We start from the raw sequence: 26,121 nt of genomic DNA on the forward strand, positions 1-26,121 counted from the left end.
TTTACTGTGGCGTAATTAAGCGGAGTTTCCGAATTGAAGACTTCAGACGAAATAGGCCTATTGTAATTATTACTTAGGTGCTCAACTAAGCGTCACTATCATCTCTCTTTTATTATTATTCATCATCATAGTTTAACTGTCTTAAACGGAGAAGGTAGGGGCGAAATGTCATTGGCATGGCTAATTGTCACAAATTTGGAAAAAAAAAAATAAAAAATAAAAAGTGTAATTACGTTAAAAACTTCATTTAATTATTATTAATCCTCTTAGTGTCGACCCCATTTGCGCAGTATTATGTGAAAAATGCGAAGTACATTTACACAGGTGAACCGCTCCACTGAATCTTCCCCTATGCTCTTAGCACAACACAACAGTGGTCTTTACCGTCTGGAGAATAACAGCAAAATGAAAACTATATCACGATTAGGTCGTGACCGGCACTTCTAGCAAAATTGTAAAATCACGATGTAATCGTGTAATCTACAGTTATAATGAGTAATTTACAGGAAACAACAGACATTTATTTAAATAATTCAATCTGAATCACTCTTACTTTGGCTTGCCGCCGCCTTCGAAGTTGAGATTTATAGAGGCTGTGCCTTCACCAATGTTGTTTTTGGCCACTGCCTTATAGTCACCGCCGTCGGAGTTCTCCACAGAACTGATTTCTAACCTCGCCATGTAATACAGTTTCTGGTCCTGTTCCAGGGTCATATGAAACCGTCCACCTTCCTTCAGTATTTTTCCCCCGTGGTACCTATTAAAGTGGAAAACAATCGATAATTTTTACAGTTATAAAGTTACATAAAGAATTCTTCACCTAACATACTTAGGATCATTAAATCCAGAGGTTTGGGATGGGCAGGGGATGTAGCACGTATGGGTGAATTCAGAAATGTGTATAGAGCATCAGTTGGAAGACCTGAGGGAAAAAGACCTTTGGGGAGGCCGAGACGTAGGTGGGAGGATAATATTAAAATGGATTTGAAGGAGGTGGGATATGATGCAAGGGACTAGATTAATCTTGCTCAGGATAGGGATCGACGGAGGGCTTATATAATGGCGGTAATGAACCTTCGGGTTCTCCAGAAGTCATTTCTAAGTAAGTAAAGTTACATGAAGTAATGTATTTGAAGTAACTTATACTGATAAAAAGTACTTGAATTTAGTTGCTACATTATACGCATACATAATTACTTACTGGTATGACATGTTTTTAATACAATTTGTTATTCCCACAATATTCAATTAAACGTAAAGGAAATCGATATTAAGTATGTAACAATGATTTAGACCTTGAAAGTAATTATTAAATTATTATTTACAATTTCACTCGGTGTGTACTTCTGCTTTTACTAGTAACTCTTACTGACCGATACTGTACAATTAAGAATGACGTATGTAATAAAATCAAATTAATATATAGTTTTCGTAAAACCATCAGCTCAAAATTTTGTTAACTTGATTTTTCAAAACACTAAATCAATGAAGGCAATAGCGGTGAATGAACTCAATAGTGCAAAATATTATTTTATCCATATCTAATTATTTTCATTTTACCACTGCTATCATAAATTTTCTCGTCTTTTCTAAACTCTAAACATACCAGATGAGCAATACGCTTATATGAATTACCATCAGTTAACATTACTTAATAGTATTTGAACTGCACGCATTGTATTCTTCACCTGACATAATTAGGAACATTAAATCTAGACGTTTGAGATTGGCAGGACATGTAGCACGTATGGGCGAATCCAGAAATGCATATAGAGTGTTAGTTGGGAGACCTGAGGGAAAAAGACCTTTGGGGAGGCCGAGACGTAGATGGGAGTATAATATTAAAATAGATTTGAGGGAGGTGGGAAATGATAATAGAGACTGGATTAATCTTGCACAGGATAGGGACCGATGGCGGGCTTATGTGAGGGCGACAATGAACCTGAGGGTTCCTTAAAAGCCATTTGTAAGTTGTATTTTCCTACTTTTCATGCTTGAATTTTGTTAAATAAATCAGTTAATAAATCACTTTTATATATTTTATATGGAATATTTATAAAAAAAATTGAAAATTTAAACAATGATTGTGGAAACACTGTTTTTATAGGTATATAATTTAAAAATAAAAAGAAAATCAACGCACAAATTAATTCTATATATGCAAACATTCAATAAACTGAAAGATAAACAATACAAATGAAATAAAACTTAAAAAGTCATAATATCACAAAAGCAAGTTGCTATTTTAGGGCCAAGTATAAATTCGTAACACATTTTAAATTAAAGTGTCTATCAATAAATTATCACGAATGAAAACGGACTTTTTTATTTTGAAGCAATGACAGCAATATATCTGGAAGGTATGTCTAAACTATAAAAACGACCAACTGAAATATTTCATTTTGAATAAAATTTAAAACTGAATACGATAGTCGATTTTAGAATAGTATTATCATGGTAGATTTAATTATTGCTATTACCAATAAGAAATAAAGTTAGACTTATGTAAAAAATAATTTTTGTTCAATTATTTATTTTTTATCCAAACATATTTTGAAATAAATATTAATCACCCTTCATCCTTAATTTTAACTACCGGTATTAGATCGAGAGGCGAGACCTGGCGTGTGAGCTACGAAAGAGGGAAAGGATGGGAGACCAGAAACAAAGTTTGTTTCGGTTTGGTTAATATTAGACGAGTCCACGGACTCGGAAATTCATCTGGTGAAATAGCCACGGTGCGTGATAAGGTCACAGGAGAGGTCTTGCCTCCTCTATTTATATTCGGTAATAGGAATATGAGTATCATTTGTATGAAAGTAAAATTTTCATTCAAATGGTTTCATTTTGTAACAAACTTGCTTTTGATTTCCAACCATAGGAAACTGATACTAAAATTAAAGATACATGCAATTATTTAACACTAACCATGTAACTGTAGGCTTAGGGTCACCAACAAGTCGACACTCGAAAGACACCTTCCCACCATCATCTGACTGACGTATCACTGGTCGTTCAGTGAATGTTGGCTTGATGCCGTCGGCAGGCACTGGAGCCTCATCACCTATATTGAGAAAGGAACCTAAACCGGCTATTTTATGAGTTGCTTTGAAAGAGGTGGCTCAGAAAGAAGGAGTGAAAAATTTGATTAGTGTCATTATGTGAATATAAACGAGAGTAGAACTGCTGTACTGAGGTAGAAGTAGAAGTGTCTGCATGTTTCAAGATGCCAGCTATGTTGCAGAGTAAAGAGAATAGTGTGATTAGATAGTAGAAAGCAGTGTGATGAGTCAAGTCAGCACCACCTAATAAGAGCACGGCAGGCAGATATTAGGAGTCACTTCCTTGTACCAAGAGTTCCAACAGAGTAACTTAATTGTCTGTGCACACATTTACTAAAGATAGCTATTTTGACATTTCTGTAGCAGGCATACAAATTAATGCAGTGATTATTCCTACTTAAGACAAATAACATTAACAGTAGTCTATTACAATGTTAAAATAGTATCGTACTACAATGATTAAAGATACACACATGCAAGTTGATCTAAAATATCTAAGCATTACAAGTTTTACTTTACTAGCTAAACACTATGTGATTATTATACACAAAGTATTATCAGTCAATGTACAAAACTCTGAAATGGCAATATCTTAGGCCTTAACTGCACACGACTCGACAGATGTAATTTGACATATATTATTATCAGTATACAAACATTAGACAATTTAAGATCTAGGCTAATACGTAACTTTCAATGCCACGAAATAAAAGTTTTGTAACAAATTTCTTAAATATAATAATTGTTCTTTACTCTCAGTTTTGTAGTTCACATACGGGAGAATTCAAGACCGGCATATCTCTAAAATAGACTTTTTGGACTTACGTCTCTTCGTCTGGAAGACAATGATTTCTCCTTCAGAAACACAGAAACGCTTATTGGGAGTTAGTGAGTTGGCACTGTGCATCCGAATTACTGTTTATAATTGATAACATAATATATATTTTGTCTACCTTGAGAATAAGTAAAATATTTCATAGATATGATAGTAATTGTTTGAAAAATTGGAACACTCTTAAATATATAACCTACATTTTAAGTTAATCTCACAAATTCATCATGAAGCGCGTGTACAGCCATCCAATTTATTTCTGAACTTTAATTTTAGGATTAAAATTGAAAATATCTGCAGTGTCTTAATTGTTTCAAGATACCGTGCGGAAATGCAGAACGAAAATAGAGTGTGTGAAATCATACCAAGAACCCTTTCCGAACAAGTTCTTGGAACGTTTGAAACATTCTCCTTTTTTTTCAGGAATATTAAGGTTCAACACTGAACCCAATTTTGAGTGAAGCAATATAAAATCATCTAGCAATGAAACAGTACACATGAAATAGTCTTATTTTTCAACACAGAAGTAGGCCTATAAAATAATCTTTTATTTTCTTCCCGAATTAAATATTTGCATAAGTCTTCATATATTTTCCTTGAGGAGGAAGAAGCTGTATGTTATAAGTACATTTTAAATAAGGTAGAATAAAATTAAAAGTATATTTCAAACAATAATAACTGAGAAATATGCAATAAATCACTGCTTGAATCACTGCTAATGCCGCAATTGTCTTGGAGTTATTTAAATGTTTTTTAAAACAAATTGTGAAATATGATACATATGTATTCTTATGCTCAAAATAAGAGAGATGATAAATAGTAATCTCGAAATTAATTTTGATCTGAATTCTTGGTACAAGGAGAATTTGAAATGCGTGTACTGTCTCTGTACATGTTGACAGTGGCTTTGGTGGAACCTTTAGAGTGTCCTGAAAATAGTAATTTCGTGTAATGTACCAACTCCATTAATTACATCCATTCCAGATATTTCTAGGCAAAATAATAATTAAAAATGCTTTCGTGAAACTCTGAAAAAGTCAAATTCCTAACATGTTGCATGATATTGTAATATTATTGTTGTTCACTAGTAGGCTATCACCGATATACTCTACCTCCTTAGATTTTCAGAAATGCTAGATGATAAAATGATCGGAATAATAATAATAGGACTACAAATCATTATGTAACTTAAGCTGCAAATTCGGCCATTTTATTAATCTAATTTTAGGCGAATATTTAACCACTATGTATCAGGGTCGCGGTTATATCAGGTTCACGGTTATCTCACGTACTGTAGATATCTACGTGAGATAATGGTTGAATGATATTTTGGCTAGACGGGTCCAAGAATTTGTCATGATAATATCTGATCCTGATACAGTATTCGCCCTATACACAGTGACGCATGACGTAGCACATTTATTCACGAAAATATTGGTGCAGAATTTATAAGAAATAAACAACTGCATGGAACATTGTCTTTAGTGGATAACGTGTTCAATATGCCGTGTACCGTTTTGACTTATCACTGCCAGAGAAACGCACCATTGCTGCGTTGTTGACAAATTGCCGACACAAATCTTCGAACGCACTGCACAACGTCACAATGCGGACTGTCAGTTGGAATATATTTTCTGGCTTCCTATAGTATAAATTCTCTTTGAGAAAATCCCACACAAAGAAGTAATACGGATTAAAATCCGGGCTGTGGAAGGGACCAAATAATGCCTTCGTCATGCCGTTCTGGAAACCGATTTGATATTACGTGTTCACCTTATGTTTCGTACAGCTCATGAACAATGTTCGCAGTGTGCCATTTTCAATGAACCAATGCGTCTATATTGGGAGATCTATTGTAAAGAGTTTGGGAATAAAATTGTTTCGCAACATGGCTATGTAGTGCTTATTGTTCACAGTGTATTGGATCGCTTCTTCTGCAATACAAAATCATTAATTTTGAATTGTTGGGGCAGTCCGTAGTCTATGAAGTTTTGGGGCAGTCCGTGGACTATCTGTCTGCAAGGAGCTCACGATATACGATAGTAAGCACTGAAACATCTCCGAGTCTCTTGCACACTCTTTGTTTGCGTGAAAAACACAATTTTAACCTCCTCTTCAACAGTCGATCGTTCGTTTTCCGCCGAATTCTGACTCATGTTGCTACCTACGTAATGTTAATTTCTATGAAGTACATAGGCCTACTGCATATGCGCGCACATTTTGAACTCCAATGCTTCACTATCACAGTCGTAATAAGATACTTAAATTGTATAACATTTCGTGCGCCACTTTATAGTTAAGAAAAGCGTCGAAAAAAATCAGCCGAAGGGGAATTCGATTCCACGTCCTATTTCAGCCTCAGAGCACGTACTCCGCCCGATATCCCTTGAACACCCCATTAGCACACGTCAATATCATTAGATCTACATCAGTATCTTAGTGCGTGTCGATCTTCAACTTTTCCTGTAAAGGGTATTATTATTATTATTACTATTATTATTATTATTATTATTATTATTATTACAATCGCGGGTCCCCATTAACTGCACTTCTAAATTTCATTTTGAAACTCTCATGTACTACAGCCGTGATTAACTACCAAATTAATACAACAATAATATTAGAATGAAATATTATAAGGCCTCTTAAAACTAAAGTTCTAGCACCCTGGAAGCATATTTAATGCACCGTTTATAGTTCATACCTTAAGCATACTTAATTGTGATAAAATGTTGAAGATCTACATGCACTCTACGTAATTAAGTAGGAGCAGTTGAATCATCTTTCGTCTGAGATGTCTCTCTCTCACAGCAACTTCAATCCATGCCTCTCTAAGAAACTTCGGATTAGAGTTCCAAAAATTACGTAGCGTGATGATATATATTCGAAAATACGGATTCGATAATGGTGATGAGGACAAGGAGGATACAAAGGAGGAAAACAACTAAAAGTTACACAAGTGCGAGTCCTTGCAAGGGGAATTTGGGCTGCGTGTAAGAAATTATAAGAGCTCCAAGCCGGTAGGCCACTTGTCTCACACCTCGTGTTGCTGTTCCACTGAATGTACTGGTACCTAGAAAATTTTCAAGGGGGAAAAGTTGAAAGACGGGTGTAACCTACTAGCTATCCCTTTAAATGAGGGGGAGAAATGTAGCAGATCACTATCACAAGCGAGGTTTTACAGCTACAGGTGAGAGTTTCCTAAGATGTTAGCTGAGACGTCGAGAGAGGTAAGCACTGCAATCCTCATTAGTCAAGGGAAATGAACCCTTAAGACTGAGTGAGTGAAGGCCGAAATTGGCACGTTCAGAAGTCCGTGAAAGCACATGGAAGGTAAAAGACTGAATTGTGAACTCATAACTTTCGAAAATGCTGGAAAGCATATAATAGAATAAGTATGTAGGTCCGTGGCCCACTTGTTTTAGAGCTTAGACCGATATTTGTCTTGCCGTTCTAAAAAAATTCGAAAAAAAAAAAACAGACAAAATGGGAATATTAATAGTATTTGAGCCGTTCAGAGCAGAAGTGGTGTAAGTCAAAATTGAGTAATGAGGTTTAAAGTAAAAATTCTGTAAAATACAGCGCAAAGTAACAATTAATATGTACTTCGTGCTATCCACCGACTACTAATAATTTAAATAAATTGAATATTAATTGCTACTTTGCGCTGTACTTTACAGAATTTTTACTTTAGCCCTCGTTACCCATTTTTGACTTACACCACTCCTGCTCTGAACGGCTCATTTGATCTTCACTGTATATGAATAAATAGTATTCAACAAAGCAAATATGACACGCAAAAACAAAAATAATAATTATTTCTTCTTAATTTGATACCATTTTATTGCTACCCATGAATAACTTTCAATGCATAACAAACGGTGAGATGTTTGTTATTTACAACACTAAGTTAGGACTATATTTTCAAGGCGTCACAGAATAGCTAAATCAGGAGCTGTGACTATGATGTTAGTAATTATGCAACAGTTTAGTAAGAGATAGCCTATGACACGAAACTAATGAAAAATGCACTAGCTCTACCGTCAAAATAGATAACGCAAACACTGATCTATAAATAGATATCTCACGATTGTTATGTTTGAAAAGAAATAAAAACATTGGAATTTTGTACAGTATATAAATCAAAATAAACAATTTCATTTTTAACGTTTCTCAACAAGATAATCTAATAACATGCTAGAAACTACATATGTTTTCCCAACTTAACTTCGAAGTTAACTGAACGCTGCATATCACGAAAACAAAAGCTATCAGGGTTGGGAGTTCTGAATTACTATTTACAGTTTGTCACCTATATTTCTACTCCATTTCAGAGACGCTCTACCCGACTCATTATCACAAGTAAGAAGTTACATCGAATAAAGAAAATAAAAAATAGACTACTCAAGGGTTGAATAATCCGGATCGCACTCTATAGCTCGATTAATCATCAACCACAATGTGTAGAATTTACAAAAAAAGTTTTAATCTATTAAAATATACGGTAAACTTAATTGTATGTCAAAATTAACGATTATTAAATGTATAGAACCAGTGATAGAAATATATGGCAATCAGTGTCGGTAAATTTATTCAACATTTCGCAGATAGATATTTAGATATTCCTTTGAGACACCAGTCCTGTGTGTGTTTTGCCCTGAAGAATCAGTGACGAAATTGTAAAGAGTCGCATAATCAGAAATTTCGAACTCTGTGTAATATAACTTGATTAATCTATAATGAATGAAGATTAAATTTAATGTTTTACACAGATAAAATTTGAAGCTATTTACAGAGTAAAGACACATGATATTACGGTTATTTACGTATGGATTAAAATGTTTGTGTATGTTGTATTTTATCTACTGTATAGTAATAAAAAGTTAATGGACCTCAGGATGGAGGTGGTAAATTACAGAAATATTATTGTGAGTTGTATATTTCTGAGCCCAGCTTTCCCAGCGAATATATAGAACTACAGAGTAAGATTTCAAATTAAACTAATCTAGGATAAGTTTGAGATTTGCAATTATTTCCATAGCAGCAAAATCAACAAAGGTACCGGTACCGAGTTTAAAACAGATTTATTCAAATTACTAATTAAGCAAAAATACACTTGGAAGGTAAGTTATCACTATTTTTATTTAAACTGTGACATATAAGTTACATGAGAAATTTCACTCATCCGAAAATGCAAATATACAAAGCCTATTTTAAGAAACTGTGTCCAACAACTTCTCCGAATTATAACTCAATTAATGAAATAATGAAATATATTGTTCAAAATAGTTAATTTTACACATTTATAAATGCGTTTTGGATCTTCTATCTGTGTGTCTGTTTTTCCTGCTCATATTATTTAGCAGAAAAAGTGCATCAGAAGTTATAACAAATGAGAGACATTTTTTACGGTATGTAATGTTTACTTTAGTATCTGTTAGCAGATATGTCGCCATTTAACATATACTACACTAATCACTTGTTTTAATGTGCATCGATAAAATCGTTATGAAATGCTTTTTCTCTTTATGAAAATGTCATAAAACTATTCCCGTGTAAAATCATAGCGGCTTTGATATGTGATTAAATGTGCTGTTGTCGATTTTAAAAAGGACATACAAAATTAAATTTATTCTGCACTTGTTTTTCTGAATGCTAAAAATCAATTTAACGCCGTGACTGACCAAGATTGATTGTTCTTGAACAACTTCATGCAATTCAATTGTGTTTTGATTGAAATGTTTCGAGTACAATTTGATAATTATTCGGTGAAGTGTTACTTTCTTTGGCATTATCATGAAAACTTACTCAACAAAGTTATTATAATATTTTGCAGATAATCTCAAAAGCGTGTTTCATCATATCTATATCCGATAATCTCAAACTTCATCCTAGGTAAACCTGATATACACTGCACTAATATGGTTGTGATGAAAAGTATGTACATTTATGGTTGAAATAGATAAGAATATACCAGTACATCTCCTTACTATGTCTTTACCATTTCTTATTACGCTTAATATTACTCATTGTGGTACTACACCATGTGAAATAACTCGTGTTCTTATTTCTGGCGTTAATGGCTGCAGATACCTTTCCTCTTGGATAAAGTTTCTTCGTAGATTCTTAGCACTCTTGGCAATTATCATCTAAGACGTTAACCTCGTCTCATAGTTTTAAAACATAAAATAAATTCGTATCCTCGTAACAAAATTAATAATGGTGTATAACTGCCTTCTTGACTTGTAGTAGAACATAAAAGCACTTCAATTTACAGTTGGCGGACAGTTATAGTTATGAAACTAGATCAAATTCTGCTCTCTCTTAAGAGTAGAATCGGAGATAGTATTTTATTCGTCAATACTTTGGTGAATAATTCAGTATTTATTGAATATATTTTTCATGTTTATGCAAGTTAACAATGTGTGACAGATGCTAATTAAAATTTTTAATGACAAATAAGAAATATAATAGCATGAGCAGTTGAAGATTTCGAAAAAATAACAAACTCTAATGACACAATATTTTAAATACTGAGAGAGAACAAAACTTGTTAAAACGAATGTGCTAAAAAAACGGTTACATTCGCAAATTTATGATCTATGTTCGTAAGGCACCAACCATTCTTAACTCTATGTGTTCTTTGCAATTAATAAATGTTTAATATCATTAATAAATAGAAACAACTATTTATTCTTTATAGAAAAGTTTTAAAAAATGTCTTCGTAAGATAAATATACTATGATACATATTATGTTTCCTTAACATTCTCCATATATCTCTGAATAAAGTCGCAATTAAAATAGAACTCCATCAAAACAAAAAGTGAGAAAAATCAAAATACAAGCAATACTGAAACATTATCTTACCCTTTCAAATCCTTTCAGAATTAGGATCGTATCTATTTTTTTTCCACTTACTGTACAACACTCTTAAATATATATCATCCAGTACTTTCTAGATTATGTATCTCAAAAGTAAGAAACCACACTAAGCAATATCATAAGCTCTTCATATTTCTGACTCGTAACAGTTAAATGTATGGGCCCTCTAGCAAAGTCAGTTGAATTAATATCAGCAGAAAGACTGCAGGAAATAATGTACCGTATGTTAATTTTGTTCGAAACTTATAATATTAGAAGTAACAATAATAATTATGAACATCTAACGTTGTACAAATTTAAGTGCAGTGTAATCCAGATACATTATGTAGCAACGAACATGAAGCAGAAAACATTATAGTGGGCCTGAAATCAATGTGAATTAGTACTACTCGAATTACAAGAAGAAATAATAGTTCGATATTTCTGCCTGTAAATGAAATGAGGCTTCATGAGAATTAATATAAGATACGACCAAGCAGCTCACTGATACAAAAGCATCAGTACTGAAATAAATTAGGAAAATATTAGAGAGAACCTAAGAAAATACAACAGCTAAAAGTAAGAAAGATACAGAGTTAACTTCAAATAATACAGTGCTGAAAATTAAAAGCATAAATGTAATTATTAGTAGATGTATGTAGAATAGATTGCAAAATGCTGCTGCATACCAATACCAACCTGAATTAAAAAGCATGAAAGATACAGAGAAGTAGAATAGGCCAAAAATGTTACATAACTAATTACATTACATCTAAAATTACTCGTCATCACTTGAGAATAATATTAATCATGTCTGTTATGAGAACCATATGTCTATGTGAAATATATGTGTGTATGTATGTATTATACATCACAAACAAAATGCATACAAAAGTAAATTTGCAATATAATATTTGCCATCTCAATAGTATTAGAATATTAGAAGGTGTAGCAATGCCAAAGTAATAATTTTGTGCTTTATTAACTATCGGTGTATATAATTTGGGGAAAATATATGCACTATTTAAATATTACGAACAAATTTTGGAAAAGTTAAAAGAACAAAATATAGAGTGAGACAGGATGTCTGCGAAAAAGTCTGAGCAGCGATAGATCTCGCAATGAGGATCATTTTTCGTGAAACTCATGTTCTCTGACGCGTTAATTTGGAGCTACGCGACATCGAAGAAAGGAAAGGTTTTAGTGACATTTACAATTTGGAAATTAATTATTAATTTATTTCTTCAAATACACTTGCGGATAGGTTACAGAAAGTGTTCAAGGTATCTACCTGAACCTGTTACATTCATTTCACCGTCATAACAGTGATTGTTGGATACTACCGATCATTTCAGGTCTGTGTAGAATTTGATCAAAAACAGCGAATATTCGTACGAGTTCCTCTCTGATGTTAACTGTGGTGGCATACACGACATTTGTTACATGTCCCAAAGAAAAAAATGTATGACCGGAAAGTCGGGTGATCGCGCTGGCCACGTAAAGCTCCCTCTCTCCCGATCTATGGCGGCAAAATGACAGGTCCCAGCAGCTGAACACCGACATTTCCAGTTCAGATGTTTACGATAAACATTTACTGGTAACAGAATTGAAATGCTAGAAAGAGTCCAGCAGTCACTGCTGCGACGGTGTAATGAATGTAATCATGTTCAGGGAAGCCTCTTTGAACATATTCTGTAACCGATCCGCAAGGATACTTGTTAGAAATAAATAAATAATCCATGTCATAGTAATGTAAACATCACCAAAACTTATTCTTCGATGTCGCGTAGCTACTGAACAATGTGCCAGAGAACATGGGTTGTTTCACAAAAAATGAACATCATTGCGAGGTCTATTGTTCCTCGGAATTTGTCACAGAGATCCTGGCTCACCCTTTGTAGTGAAAAATATTTGATCCTTATACCTTTAAAATAAAAACTAAAAAATTAGGAAGTCACAAATTTGTGTTAAAGACGGACAAAACGAAAGATATTTCTATATAAAATAATGAAATACAGTAATGAGATTATAATGATATACATACATAATAATGTAATTCAATAAGAAATAGCAAATAATATGTTGCAAATCGTATTTACGTATAATTTTATATAGCAAATGATTATAAACATTTAGAGATGATTAACACTTTTAAGAAATATTTTACGACACGTTTAAAGTTAAAATGGGAAAAAGTGGGTGCTGAATATTGTGAAGATTTATTTCTACTAGACTATTAAATATATTACGAAAAGTTTTATGTAACCAAGCATTTGAGAATTAAATTTCATTTTTGTGTAAGTCATGCAGTTTTATCTTCGCCACTATAATAATTATTAAATTAATATTTAAAATTCTAATGAAATTATATGTAATGTTTATATATAATTATAAAATTCTAGTATTACAAATTATTAAAATTAATCTTGCATTAATTCCATCAATAGATAATAATTGTAAAAGAAATACAGTGTCAGAGAATGAGACATAAAATCTATGTGAAGAGGAAATATTTAAATATCTGCACATTTCATAATAATGTTAGACTACGTTTGAGGCATTAAAAGAGCCATCCTTGTTAAAGAAAGAGTGTAACATAATATGCATAAACTTATTGTGACCATACAAAGCCGCAATATATTATTTCAGTTCGAGAGTATGAAAATTTAAAGTGAAAAATTCTGGGTAATGAAAATAAGAGGGATATTCTTTTACATACGTTATAAATTACCATTTAATAACTTACTATAACATACTTAATAATTGTTATCGAAAACATTCATCAACAAAATCAACATGTTCACATCAATCATTAAATTATGTCAACGTTTTGCGTCATAAACTAAAATGAAAAGAAAACTTCCTTACTTAACAGAGCATCTCCTGGCTGACAAAGTGTACTTGTGTTTCCTAGGTCAGCAACATTATATTTAAGAAGAAATAAATATTCAAAATTCAGTATTATCTATTCATTATATTTTATTTTGAAAGAAAATTAATATCAACATATACCGAAAAGCTACTGTTAGAATAAACTTGCAAAATAAATTTAAAATGAAACATATTTATTACTGACGCGGCGTGTGTAAGAAAATAGTACGAAAGATGGCAGAGTAGGATTAAATTTAATGCACTCAAATTTGAAGTTCGGCCTTAATATATGAGATGTGTGACAAACCAATATATAATTTCCAACGTCTGTGAACATGATTCGAGATGGCGCTTCCACATAGCTTATAGTTTTTTTCCTAAATTCGTTTCTGTTTTGGAAAAATATTTTCTGAAATTGAATTCCACTGCAATAGGAAGGTATGTCTTAAAATACATAACTTATTATAGGATGTGCAGCACAGTTCGTCTTTAGATGGTAATTATAATAGCTCGTTTTAGTGGCTCTTATGAATGTATTTATTTCTCATCGCATAAAAAAGGGCTACGTTAAACCTTGAATAGTGTATGAATTTGAAAAATATTTATAAAAATTAAAGTGATCCTAGAAAACTTCTTCCCGCTGATAGGCTGGCATTGCTTATTCCGATAAGATTAAGTCCTTCGTACTTTCCATGAGCATCCTACAACTCAGGAGCCACGCTGGCTCTGCTAGCAGATCTACGGACTAGGGGAGCTCAGGTTCAGGTTCAGGTGAAGGCGAAAATTTTCATTTCATCATTTGTTCCAGGATGACTCTGGGATTCATTTAGTCTTCCATAAAACTGGGTCTTTTCCGCAGGTGAAAGGCGGCCGAATGATCCTAGTGCAGTAGTAAGAAAAGAATGGGATATCTACCTCCCTTATCCTGTATGCATCAATAATGTGTATTTGAGCATGCTTACTTATTATCATACATTATAATTCTGTAACTGTATTAGTAGAAACATTACAGGAAATACGCAAATGCACGAATGTTACACAAGGCTTCTAAATTTTGCAGTATATTTGAATAATGTCTATCAAACTGTCAGACATTCAATACAAGGCTAATACTGCATAAATTGATTAAATGTCACTAGTCAGAAACAATATCGTCAAGTAGGCCTATTAATTAAACCGCACAAACGGATTACGTTTCTTTATATGAGGTTGGTCACAATAAATATATGAATTTGTACTGTACACTTTATTGCATTACACAGTTTTAATATAACACTATTAATGGAACTAATTGAGTTTCATAAACAAAGCAACTATTGTTGGATCACATTACGAGACAAAGCATGATTATTCTCTACTAAATAAATGCTAAACAAGTACACTAATAAAACATAAATCACAAACAACAAAATGTTAACTGTTAACATTTTTAAAATACGCCTTTTGCTAGAGTGGTGTTTGCAAGTTTTAGTTCTTAGCATGTGCAGTATTTCAGATAGAAGATGTATCATTTTGCTAAAAATAATTATCAACATTGTGAAAGAATTTAGTTCATCAAACGTAGAACATTATAAAAATAAGTACATATAAGCGTGATTTCTATCCCCCCCCCCCCAATGAACGCTATTTGTCCGTGCTCATTCACTCAAGAATTTTCATCTAGAAGTGACGCGCCGAAGCTGTAGTTAATTTTACCGATGCTTTATTTGTCCTCGGTGTACCATGAGAGGAATAACTACATAGCACTGCAAGATGAAGATTATTAATGAAGCAATGGTGGCATATCGGTAGAGGAACCGGAAGTACCACCCAAAACCTAACACTAAGAACAGTAAATACAAGTATATGGTTGCATTGTCAAAGTTATTTCAAATATAGATAATTAGAACGTAAAGCAATAACGGTTAACATTTCAGACTAGAATTTGTATATAGGCCTATATTTTGTCCAGTATTGAAGAATGTATAAGCGTAAATACACATGGGATATTAAAAAATTAATTTTGTAACCTAAGTGTATTATACGACTAAGATCCTAAGGAACCGGAAAAGTCTTTAGTATAAAAATTACATTTAACACATTTTAAGCAGTTTGCCATAATGGCGGCTACCGGGGGAAAGTTATTGAGACACTGCTTTTTTTTCATTGTTTATTTGAGTTGAAGTAAGTGAAGTAAGCTCATATTCTCACTGTACACGATTTGCCATTCAAAAATAAAAAAATAAAATAGTTGACATTTTAATTTTTTTATATAGGGGATCCTCCAGATTTAAACTCCGCAAGCCGCCACTGACTAGCAATTTTATTTCTTCCATGTTTAATTGGTTATTTTACGACGCTTTATCAATAGCTATGGTTATGTAGCGTCTGAGTGAGATGAAGGTGATCATGTCATCGAAATGAGTACAGGGTCCAGCGCCGAAAATTACCCAGCATTTGCTCTTAATGGGTTGAAGGAAAACCCCGGAAACAACCTCAACCAGGTAACTTGTCCCAACTAAGATGTTCGAATTCACAATGACGCTTCTGCTGAGGCATTTGGAATATCTTAATTTATTTATTCAACACAGGCACAAATATAGCATTATCCAACCCAATCGCACCAATTCAGTATACCTATTACGTACCAAACGAATTCGAACACCTTGATTTACAGTTTTTGGGTTCTTTACGATTATCTTTGATGATTAATACTTATATACACTTTAAAATATTTCTGTTAACTAAAGTACTGGAATTTTGTTATTAATCACGCTACGAGTTAAATTCATAATTATCGAACTGTTATTGAGACAACTGACAGACAAGCTGCAGCCATTATATTGCATTGTAAAATGATAAGATTTAACAGCGAATTCTGATCTATATTTATACTGCACATGCATCATGTTAACAGTGTAACATTATTAATGCAACAATACATCTCTAGTGACTAATAATAATGTTCTAATACTACCAAAATTAAAATAATCCAAGTGAGTACAAAGAATCTGGTCCTGCAGCTGATAATAACTTTTGCGAGTTATATAATATATTTTTTTTATTCGAAATCACTTTTACTTCATCATAATTCATTTTATGCCATTGAAAATTACAAACACATTATGCAAGCACATTAAAATATATACATATATTTCATACAGCTAATACTACACATGGAATTAATTTGTAGTGGAAAAGCATTATGTTTCTGATTATGATACTTTTAGACTAATGATGTAATTAGCAATTATTTTAATTTTTGAACGTTGACACACACTGCTGTTTACATTTATATCACATAAGAAGCAATATGAAATTAAATTTTATTAGCTGCTACTTTGTATGTGTGCCATTATTCAATGTGTGCGTCTGTATGTGATGCGTTTTTGCATGTAAATGATTATGTATATACTTGGATATTATGTACTGTAGGTTTGCTAATTATTTCGTAAGATGTACTAAGGAGATATTAAAGCATTAATTAATTAATATATATCATCTCAATGTTTACTTCATATTTTGCGAACAATTTGAAAATTATTATTTATAACAATTCGTTGTCATTAAGTCAATCCAACTTTTAATATAAATACTTTGTAAAATATGAAAATTGTGAATTACTTAAACGATAACAATGAAAAATTGGGAAATATTCATTCTGCAAACAGTAATGAATATATTGTTGATAACAGTTTTAATTAATAAGTTAGACTAAACAACAACAATGCAGAAAAAAGTTATCTAGACTGAGGAACTTCGCAGTATAATTGTGCTACATTAAATTAATGAGTGTAATTTAAACTGAAAATATATTGGAAAATGTTACATCATTAAGAATTTTAATTTCTCAACTATGATATGAATGAAAATAACTCCCCCCTCCAAATATGCGCATTTAAACTGTTTCTGTTAAATTTACAACAGTATTAAATTTCATAACTGAATTCCGTTAAATGACCAACCATACCTTTTAGGTAGATCATTCACAGACACAACGCTATAATGGCAGTGCGAGGAAAGAACCAATGTCATCAACACGACATGCACTTTCTCGTTATACAAGCTACCCTTACCTATTCTGCAATTATTAAGTTCTTTTGCCATGTTGTCAACAATATTTCTATTTATATTTATTCTAGAACTAGTATTCAAAATTATACATACAGTAAATATAGTAGTAATATATTATGCGTCTCAAGATAAATGTTAAAAGATAAATGTTCGTTTTTGGGTTGCATAAAGAGACACATTTTATAATACAAAATATATCACCTATTAATTGTATTTAATTTTATGTATGTAATTAACTTTGCACAAATTCACATAAAAATATTCGCATATTGTTGTCATTTCTAACATTTCTCAATTTACAAAAATTGACTTTTGAAAGTGATGAAAATCATAAAAGTGAATTCCCTTTATTGGTCTTCTTTTATACAGTGGTACTGACTCATAAGGACATGAACAAAATTCCTCGAATGGTTTGCAGGGAATAAGTGCACACGGAAAAACAAAAGCATATAGGAAAGCATTTTTTTTCGTATTGGAGGTGCTGAAAATGTGTATTTATGTGAAAACGTAGAAATGTTTTGCAGTACCACGGAGCTTCATTTTTTATACTTCGTATCATAATAAATTGAAAGTCTCCTTATCCAGTGGTATGTAGAATATTTTAAACTATCTAAAGAGTACCTAGGAAATATATAGGGTAAACAGTAAGTAATGTCATTAATTTCAGGAGGTTATTCTTTGAGATATTTCAAACGAAATAATTTAATTAAATTTTGCTCGTTTTTGCTTCCTTTTAGAGATAAAAATTATTTTATATAAAACATTTCATAGAATGTTTTCGGAAAGCCATTGATTTAATTCCTAATATACTCAGTTAATTTAACAGGGCAGTTAATTATATAATAATTTATTCATAGAACTATAGTTTTGCCCTTTAAATGTGCAGAAATTTGATCCGAGCAAAATTTCATTGCAGAACGAAAAGTTACACTATGTACTTCAGATCAAATTTCTGCACATTTAAACGATAGAACTAAAATTATTTCAACAATTTGTTATCATAATATTCGTATACTGCTCTCTTAAATTGACTGAGCATATTGGGAATTCAATCAATGGCCTTCCCAAAACACGCTATGAAATATTTAATATAAAACAATGCCTATCTCGAAAATGAAGCAAAACGTAGCAAAATTGTTAAATATCTAAAAAAAATATCCCCCTGAAATTAATGACATTACTTACGGTTAACCCTGTACCTAGGTTTCAAAAAATATTGATGTCCTACGTAATAGTAGATCATGGGCTTGTTACTATACACAATTTTAGTTTCATCATCATACAGATTCTTTTCTGTGAAAGGGCAATGGTGATCATTTTTCATTTTTAACTAGAACAAACATTTTTAAACGAAATAAATTGTGTTAAGTATTCAGTAACACCAAAGAAGCAAACAATTTTAAAAGATGTTTATCATTTTGAAATTAGCACAATATTTTTTTAGTGTGAGTGTGTGTTAATGAATATATGTCTTCTGAGAATAGCTGTAATGATCACTGTTATAAACATTAAAATGTTACCACAATTTAGTATACAATGTGTGGTACGTGTTAGCGTTAAATGTGTAAAGCATGGAAATGTGGGGAAATACATATGAGTTGGTGTAATTATAACATGTACATGTAGTGCATTGTATTCTATCCTTCCTCAACCCTACAGTGCTAAAATGTCGTCTCTGCTTTTCATTAAATTGTCTTGCTTTTCAGTTTTTTTCGAAAAGTGTTTTTGTAATTTTTTCCTTTTTTTACAAATCAGCAGTCATAATTTTAACACAAAAATGTACTTGCAAGAGTTTTGTTCCGAATTTTCTAAGATTCATAAAACTGATATTTTAAATCTTCTCTAAATATCGAAATTTGTAAAATCTATATAATTTATTTCACTAATCTACATATTTATTTCAATTTATTAATCTTGAAATAATAAAATGAATTTTCTTTTCTACATTTATAGTTCCAGTACTTATTTGTTTACACATAACTTGTCTGTATTCTGTTGCAAGACCAGTAAACCATGTGGTTGATATTGTTAAAAACATAAAATGCTTCACAAATCATTAATAATGCATATCATCATTTTACTCAAGTACACAATGTATGCAATGTCCCATTCTAAAATCTTTCCAGATTTCATTAAACAATTTTTACGACGTTACAAATGGGACACTGTAGTCACAAAACACATAGAGGACATGCAACAAATTGTTATATTAGCAGAGCAGGTTATGCATTAATGCTTGCAGGTATGCACGAACGTGGGTATTCTGCAACCTTCCCTCAGCTTCGGTAGCCCTACATCCTGATTTACCGAGGAAAAAACAAAACAATAACGTAAATTGTAACAGAGAGTTAGGCCTATATATATATTTTTTTTAATTTTCAAAGGAAAAAAGTGCTTTAGTGAAAGTTTGCGAGTAGTTCTTCAATGTTTGACACAATTATTTCGCATGGCAGTTATACAGGAAATAACTAATAATATTCAAACAATATTTTTAGAAAAGAAACAAATAAACTGTCAACTTTTGAAATATAAAAGGACATAATTTTTCCTCCACTTTAAGAACATTAATTATTTTCAGATTAATGTAATAAATCTTTCTAGTGTTATTTTGAAGAAATATAATTTGGAGTGAAAGAAAAATTTTCCATGATTTTTCATATTTCCAACTTGGTGTATGGTATTTAGTAATTCTCAAAAAGCTAGAAGTAAAATTTTCAGTGGACACCATAAAATATACGTATCTGGAAATCCGTTGAACATGGAATAAGAAACTTCTCCAACAAATAGATAAGTCACTTTTTAGACAGAAATTGAAGTTTTTTGTAAAACTTTTACGTGTAATAAATATAAAGGTAAAATAAAAGATGAATATCTGGAATATCAAATGGTACATTATAAGTGATATTAAAATTCAAGCTTATGCCATGTGAAACACTTATTATGACATGTGCAGTATTCTTCCATTTTTATGTTTCAAATCTTCTACTTGTTCCTGGGAAACATAGAATATTATATTATTTCATTCTGAAAAATAGAATATTCTGGAATAGAAAGATGTTCATCGCTCGTAACTGAAATGCCGGAAAGTAACAATTAAATGTAAAAACATTTAACATTATGCTAACGACAATATAATTTACTTGAAATGTAACTTAAGTTTTATTAGGTTCGGAGGCATTAAGTAATGTAAAATATTAGCAATGTTGGGTTGCGGCAGTAGGCCTATTTACAAGTCAGAATCAAAGGAAGAAGAAAATATTTCTTTTTCTCTTAAACATCAAAGACAGGTTTACTAGATCAGCATACAACAAAAAAACTAAGGCGCCGAAAATACTGAAAAAGTGCGAGTAGTATAGCGTGAAACACTAAAATGTAACTCAAAGTCTCTTCATTTGGTTGTTACGTTCGCTGCAAAGTGCGTGCAAACGTAGTATTTACTTAAATACTAGTAAAAGTAAAATATTTCGTTAGCATGACGTTTCCTGTTTGAAATACCGACTTTGTGTTCTTATATTTCGATCTAATCTCGTATAGTTAATTATTGTATATAATAGCAAGAATGTAAATATTTTCTTATAACTATAGAATAAGATAACTTAGAAAGGTTGAAGAGCATATATGATGCCTTTGATTATAACCAAGTTGCAGAACACTGATCTATATTAAAGCATGTAATATGAATTGCTCTTTGTATGCCATTACAGTGATTAATGTGTATTATAGAAGATAGAAAGGACAGGAAAAATAAATATGTGGCCACAGCGAACAACTGAAATTATATTTTGTAGTTTCTGAAAACGCCTAAGTTGATAGAAATTATTATTTAATATAACCACTGTGATGACATATCATATTAATAAAGCATTAAGGTAGGTAGTTGCATCTCTAAAGTCACATATACGAATGAAATCTGCAGTTGGTCCAGTTTTATATTATCTTCTTTGTAATTGTCGATCACTTTAGAGAACAAACAGAAAGTGTTTCTATGCTCTGAAGTAAGCTAAAGCAGGATGTTAAAGGAAGGCCCACACATCGTCCTGATTTATTCAGGTTTAGAGCTTTAGTGTTACACCCATTTCTTCCTTTATGGTATCTGAAATGTAAGATCTGTTCCACAGTCATTAGAAAATGTAAATTATATAATTTGAATCTTTAGATTATTTTTTGCTCGTGATCTAATGCAGAAAACTCAACGCTTATAAATAAGTTTAACTAACATTCAGTTTCTTTGTTTAATGTTTATTTTAATATTAAAAGATTTTATGACTTAATGATTAAATAAAATGGTAATTTTTAATCCATTTTATCCAAGTTGTTTGCATAAGTGCTGACCATCTCACTACTTGGATTTCTTTCAAATTTAATACTTACTGTCGAAATTTAGACTTATCGTCGCATTGCTCTCTCCTAATTCATTCTTTGCCGTCACCTTGTATTTGCCAGCATCCTCAACGGTGACGTTCTTTATTTCCAGTGTTGCAAAGTAGGAATGGCCATCTTTGTCAACTGTCAACTGCAAAGGAAAAAATACATTACAGAATATTTAAAACCCAGAGAATAGTACATTATGCAACGAGCCTATAATGATAGTAATTAAGACGCAAGTATGTTTGTTTATGAAACGAGCGCTTGCGCTCGTTTCATAATTTTCATACGAGAGTCTTAATTACCATTATAGGCAAGTTTCATACGACTTTTTATGCTCGACCATATTTCTAACTTTAAATTATTAAGAAGTATACATTTTATTTGTATCTGACAGAAGATCGGAAGTGACCTTGTTCATAGCTCTTGAATTGTGAGATGTGCGCAGACGCGAAAGTATTGATTTTTTCCGAGGAACAATAATGTCATTGACCTTGATGTAATGCAGAGAATGTATAACCTGGAAATTGATTTAGAATTGAAAAACGAGATGACAAATTGAATTTATTTGAATATTATTTACAATTAACGCTAATTATTATAGTAACAGAACATAACCTTCTGCGACAGTATTGGATTTCCACCTCCGTGACGTTTTCCTCGTCTTTCGATTGCATATCCGAGAATAATCGAAAACCTGAACTTTAATGAATAGGTGTACTTTAATGACATGCATTAAAGGACTGCTACCAGGTGTATAATTACTACAATTCGGCATGGTCGAGCATAAATATTATTAACGCAGATTAACGAGTCTCCATCATAAATAAAGTTGTACACAAGTAAATTGTCTTTGAGTGACCGAGAAATTTTCACGATATAAAATATTAATAATCAAAATATTCCTTTAACATTTTCTATTTATATTGAAAACAAGTATAGGCATATTCGCTTTCGAGTAAACACAAAACAAAATAAATACTACTTTAGATCTCGCAGAGTTCGTATACTTTGTGCGTTTATTATTACATAATGTGCCCAGACAGCTTGTCCCAAGTTAAAAATTTTCTCGCAACAACTTGTATCAGAATTAAATTGGTTCCTTGACTTTTTTGTAGCAGGTAATAATTAGATTATTATGTTACATTTTCTTATGTTGTGTAAACAAAAGCGCTGTTGCCCTTCAAATATGGAGGGCCGCCGTGCCTTACTACATCCGAAAGAGGCCATCCGAAATTGATATACAGTGACTTTCTGTACATTGGAGAAAGAAAAACAGAATGGCACAGTAAACGAAGAAATGAATGTTTGGCGCGGGTCCAGCTCGCCTTTGACACGCAGGAGGTTTCAAATTCAACAATCATATCCATGGCCCCGATTGGGTAAGTGTAATGCCACACAGGTATGATACGAATATAAGAAACAGCACAAACTTTGATTGAACCCTCAGCTTTCATCGTTAATACACATGTCAATGCAATTTCAAGTGAAACATGGGAAGCTTCCCAAAGACAAAGTGTGAAAAAGAGTATCCAGCGCATAAGAACACAGAATTTTCCATCAAATCAGAAAACGTTTACATAGGTAGTTGATGAGGCTAGATTTTTCTTTATGGGAATTGAAGAATTGCTGGAATGAAGGAATAATAATAATAATAATAATAATAATAATAATAATAATAATAATAATCATAATAATGCTTTATTTTCGCTGGCAGAGTTAAGGCCATAAGGCCTTCTCTTCCACTCAACCAGCCTTAATCAATACAATACATATTTAAATTACAAATATTTACACTACACTTAAAAGGTTCTCCAGCAATATTCTTCGGTTTTAACGACTAGTAGACTACATATTTATTTAAATTTAGATAAACATACTGTATAAGGTAAAGTAGTAACTTAATTTATGAGCTAATTTAATTCAATCAATTATAATTAATTTAATATTTGAGATAGCTAGTAAAATGATGAAAATTAATTTAATATAAGCTTACTGGGACTATGTTACAGGGAGAAAAAAATATATATAAATCTAAAATATATTTCTATAATGAGAATATTAATGTAATTTCCATTAGAGGTTTTGTAAATCTATTTAGAGAAATTAATGATAATAATAATAAGAATGGACAGATATTAGTTTCATTATAAGTAACAAATATTAATCAGCAATTAATCTGTTAAGTAAGGATTTATGTAATTTTGACCTAAATAAAGTTATTGTCCAACAACCCCTTACATCACTCGGAAGCGAGTTCCAATTTCTAGCAACTGAAACTGTATAAGGTGAAGAATATAAAGATGTCTTGTGGTAGGGTATAATGAGTAAATTGTTATGATGAGATCTTGTACTTTGCTGATGATATGCGGATAAATTTTGAAAACGAGAAGCCAAATAGATTGGGGTAGCTGTGCGCAGAATTTGAAATAAGAGAACAAGAGAATGCAGGGCTCGTCGATCGCTTAGCCTTAGCCAAGACAGAGTTTGGAAAGACGGGGAAACATGATCATACTTACGAAGGGAAAACCTTCCCCACAGTTTTTATAATACAAATTTCACTTCGATACCACATTTTGAACCCAGTTACTAGCATTGAAATACAATTTCTAGATATTTAGCCAAAACATTCACCTGGGTAATTTAATGTATTTTTACACTTTCAATATGAAGGCATAAGTACTGGTGCGAAATAAAAGAGGAACATCGTTTCAAAATTAATTTTCTCCATCTTAGTACTTTTCTCGTGAAATGAAAAAAATCCAGTCTCCTCCGACCAATAGCCTACATCCTTTCTAATATAATATTAAAATGGGAGATAACTCGTTTTGTTACTTTGTCTTTGCAGATTTGAATTCTACGTACACAGAATGTAGGAAAAGTGTTGTGTAATGTTCGAACATAAGAGATGAGAGGAGATATCAGGATATTACAAACTTCATCCTACTCCACTGGTATCCAACAATATGTAGAGGTAAAGCATGTAAAGTAAAATACCTAATTTGTTAAAAATCGGTTCATATTTGCCGAGTCTCTGTAGAACCTTTCCCCCACTTTATGTTCGGTGCCTTTCTTTTTAGTTCCTCTCCTCCTATCCCTTTATGTTTAACTGTATAAGAATGTCAGACACATATCTTGCGAAGTTACGCATAGTAATGATCACAGGAAATTTTTGTTGTAACTAATCATTCACAAAAATATACGTGTAAGTAAATCAAACAAAATATCTAAAAAAAATATATATGTCCATAGTACCGACTACTCAGTATCGTGCAATGTTCAAACATGAGAGGAGAAACTAAGACGTTACAAACTTCGTGTTATTCCATATGAGAAACTAATCGCAAGATACGTGCTCAAATCTTTAAGCGGTTTAAAATATGAAGAGATGGAAGAGGACAGCAAATATTTTCACAACATGGTGGAACAAACATGACAGGTTTCCTCTTAAAGAGCGAATATCGACGAATGTCCAACTTCGTAATACTCAACAAAATGAACCAAACATAGTATCTGTCATACACGACGTTAAAGTGCAGTGTAAAAATGAAATAATTTATTTATTAAATAAAATACTCACCTAGCCCAGAACAGAATTGTATTTAGAATGTCATAAAGACACCGGTGCTTGTAACAAAAATCATCTGTACTTTTCTACTGTATAAAACTTTACAAGATTTGTTTTAAAATCATTACGCAGCTAAAGCGTGAAGAGAGGGAAGTGGGTCAATGAACTTGAAGTTACAAGTTCGAACGAACATCACAGCAGCTTTCCAGAAGAAAAATTCGGTCTTCGCCATACTCTACAAACTTGAAACGAACATAGCGCCTGCACTGCACTACGCTAGTAAAAGAAATGCTATATATTCAACTTTTTAAGAATGGAGAAAACGAGTTTTGAAACAATGCTTCTCAAATTCTTTCCATGTTCTCAAATAAATAGTAGTGGTACAGTAATTCTATATAATTAGAATATTATGGATGAAAGGAAATTCACTCCAATAAAGCCAATCACCGAATCACTGGGTGGTAGTCGTTGCTGTCTCCATTGCCACATTACAATATATTACCATTA

The 26,121-nt window shown here is 32.0% G+C and overlaps 1 protein-coding gene across 44 annotated transcripts in view; it reads right to left on the bottom strand.

The window, feature by feature from the left end:
- Positions 1-26,121, bottom strand: part of bt (projectin protein bent) — a 408,836-nt gene that overhangs the window by 268,520 nt on the left and 114,195 nt on the right. For 29 of the 44 annotated variants that reach the window (XM_069837408.1, XM_069837440.1, XM_069837439.1 and 26 more), the window contains exons 5-7: positions 22,053-22,194; positions 2,929-3,082; positions 554-757 (exon numbers count right to left, since the gene is read on the bottom strand). In XM_069837408.1, the coding sequence (XP_069693509.1) occupies positions 554-757; positions 2,929-3,082; positions 22,053-22,194 (500 nt within the window). The remainder of the gene's footprint in view (positions 1-553; positions 758-2,928; positions 3,083-22,052; positions 22,195-26,121) is intronic. The other 15 variants (XM_069837452.1, XM_069837423.1, XM_069837454.1 and 12 more) reach the window with 2 other exon arrangements.

This window comes from Periplaneta americana, chromosome 10 (genome assembly GCF_040183065.1).
Source record: "Periplaneta americana isolate PAMFEO1 chromosome 10, P.americana_PAMFEO1_priV1, whole genome shotgun sequence".
Lineage (NCBI taxonomy): Eukaryota > Metazoa > Arthropoda > Insecta > Blattodea > Blattidae > Periplaneta > Periplaneta americana.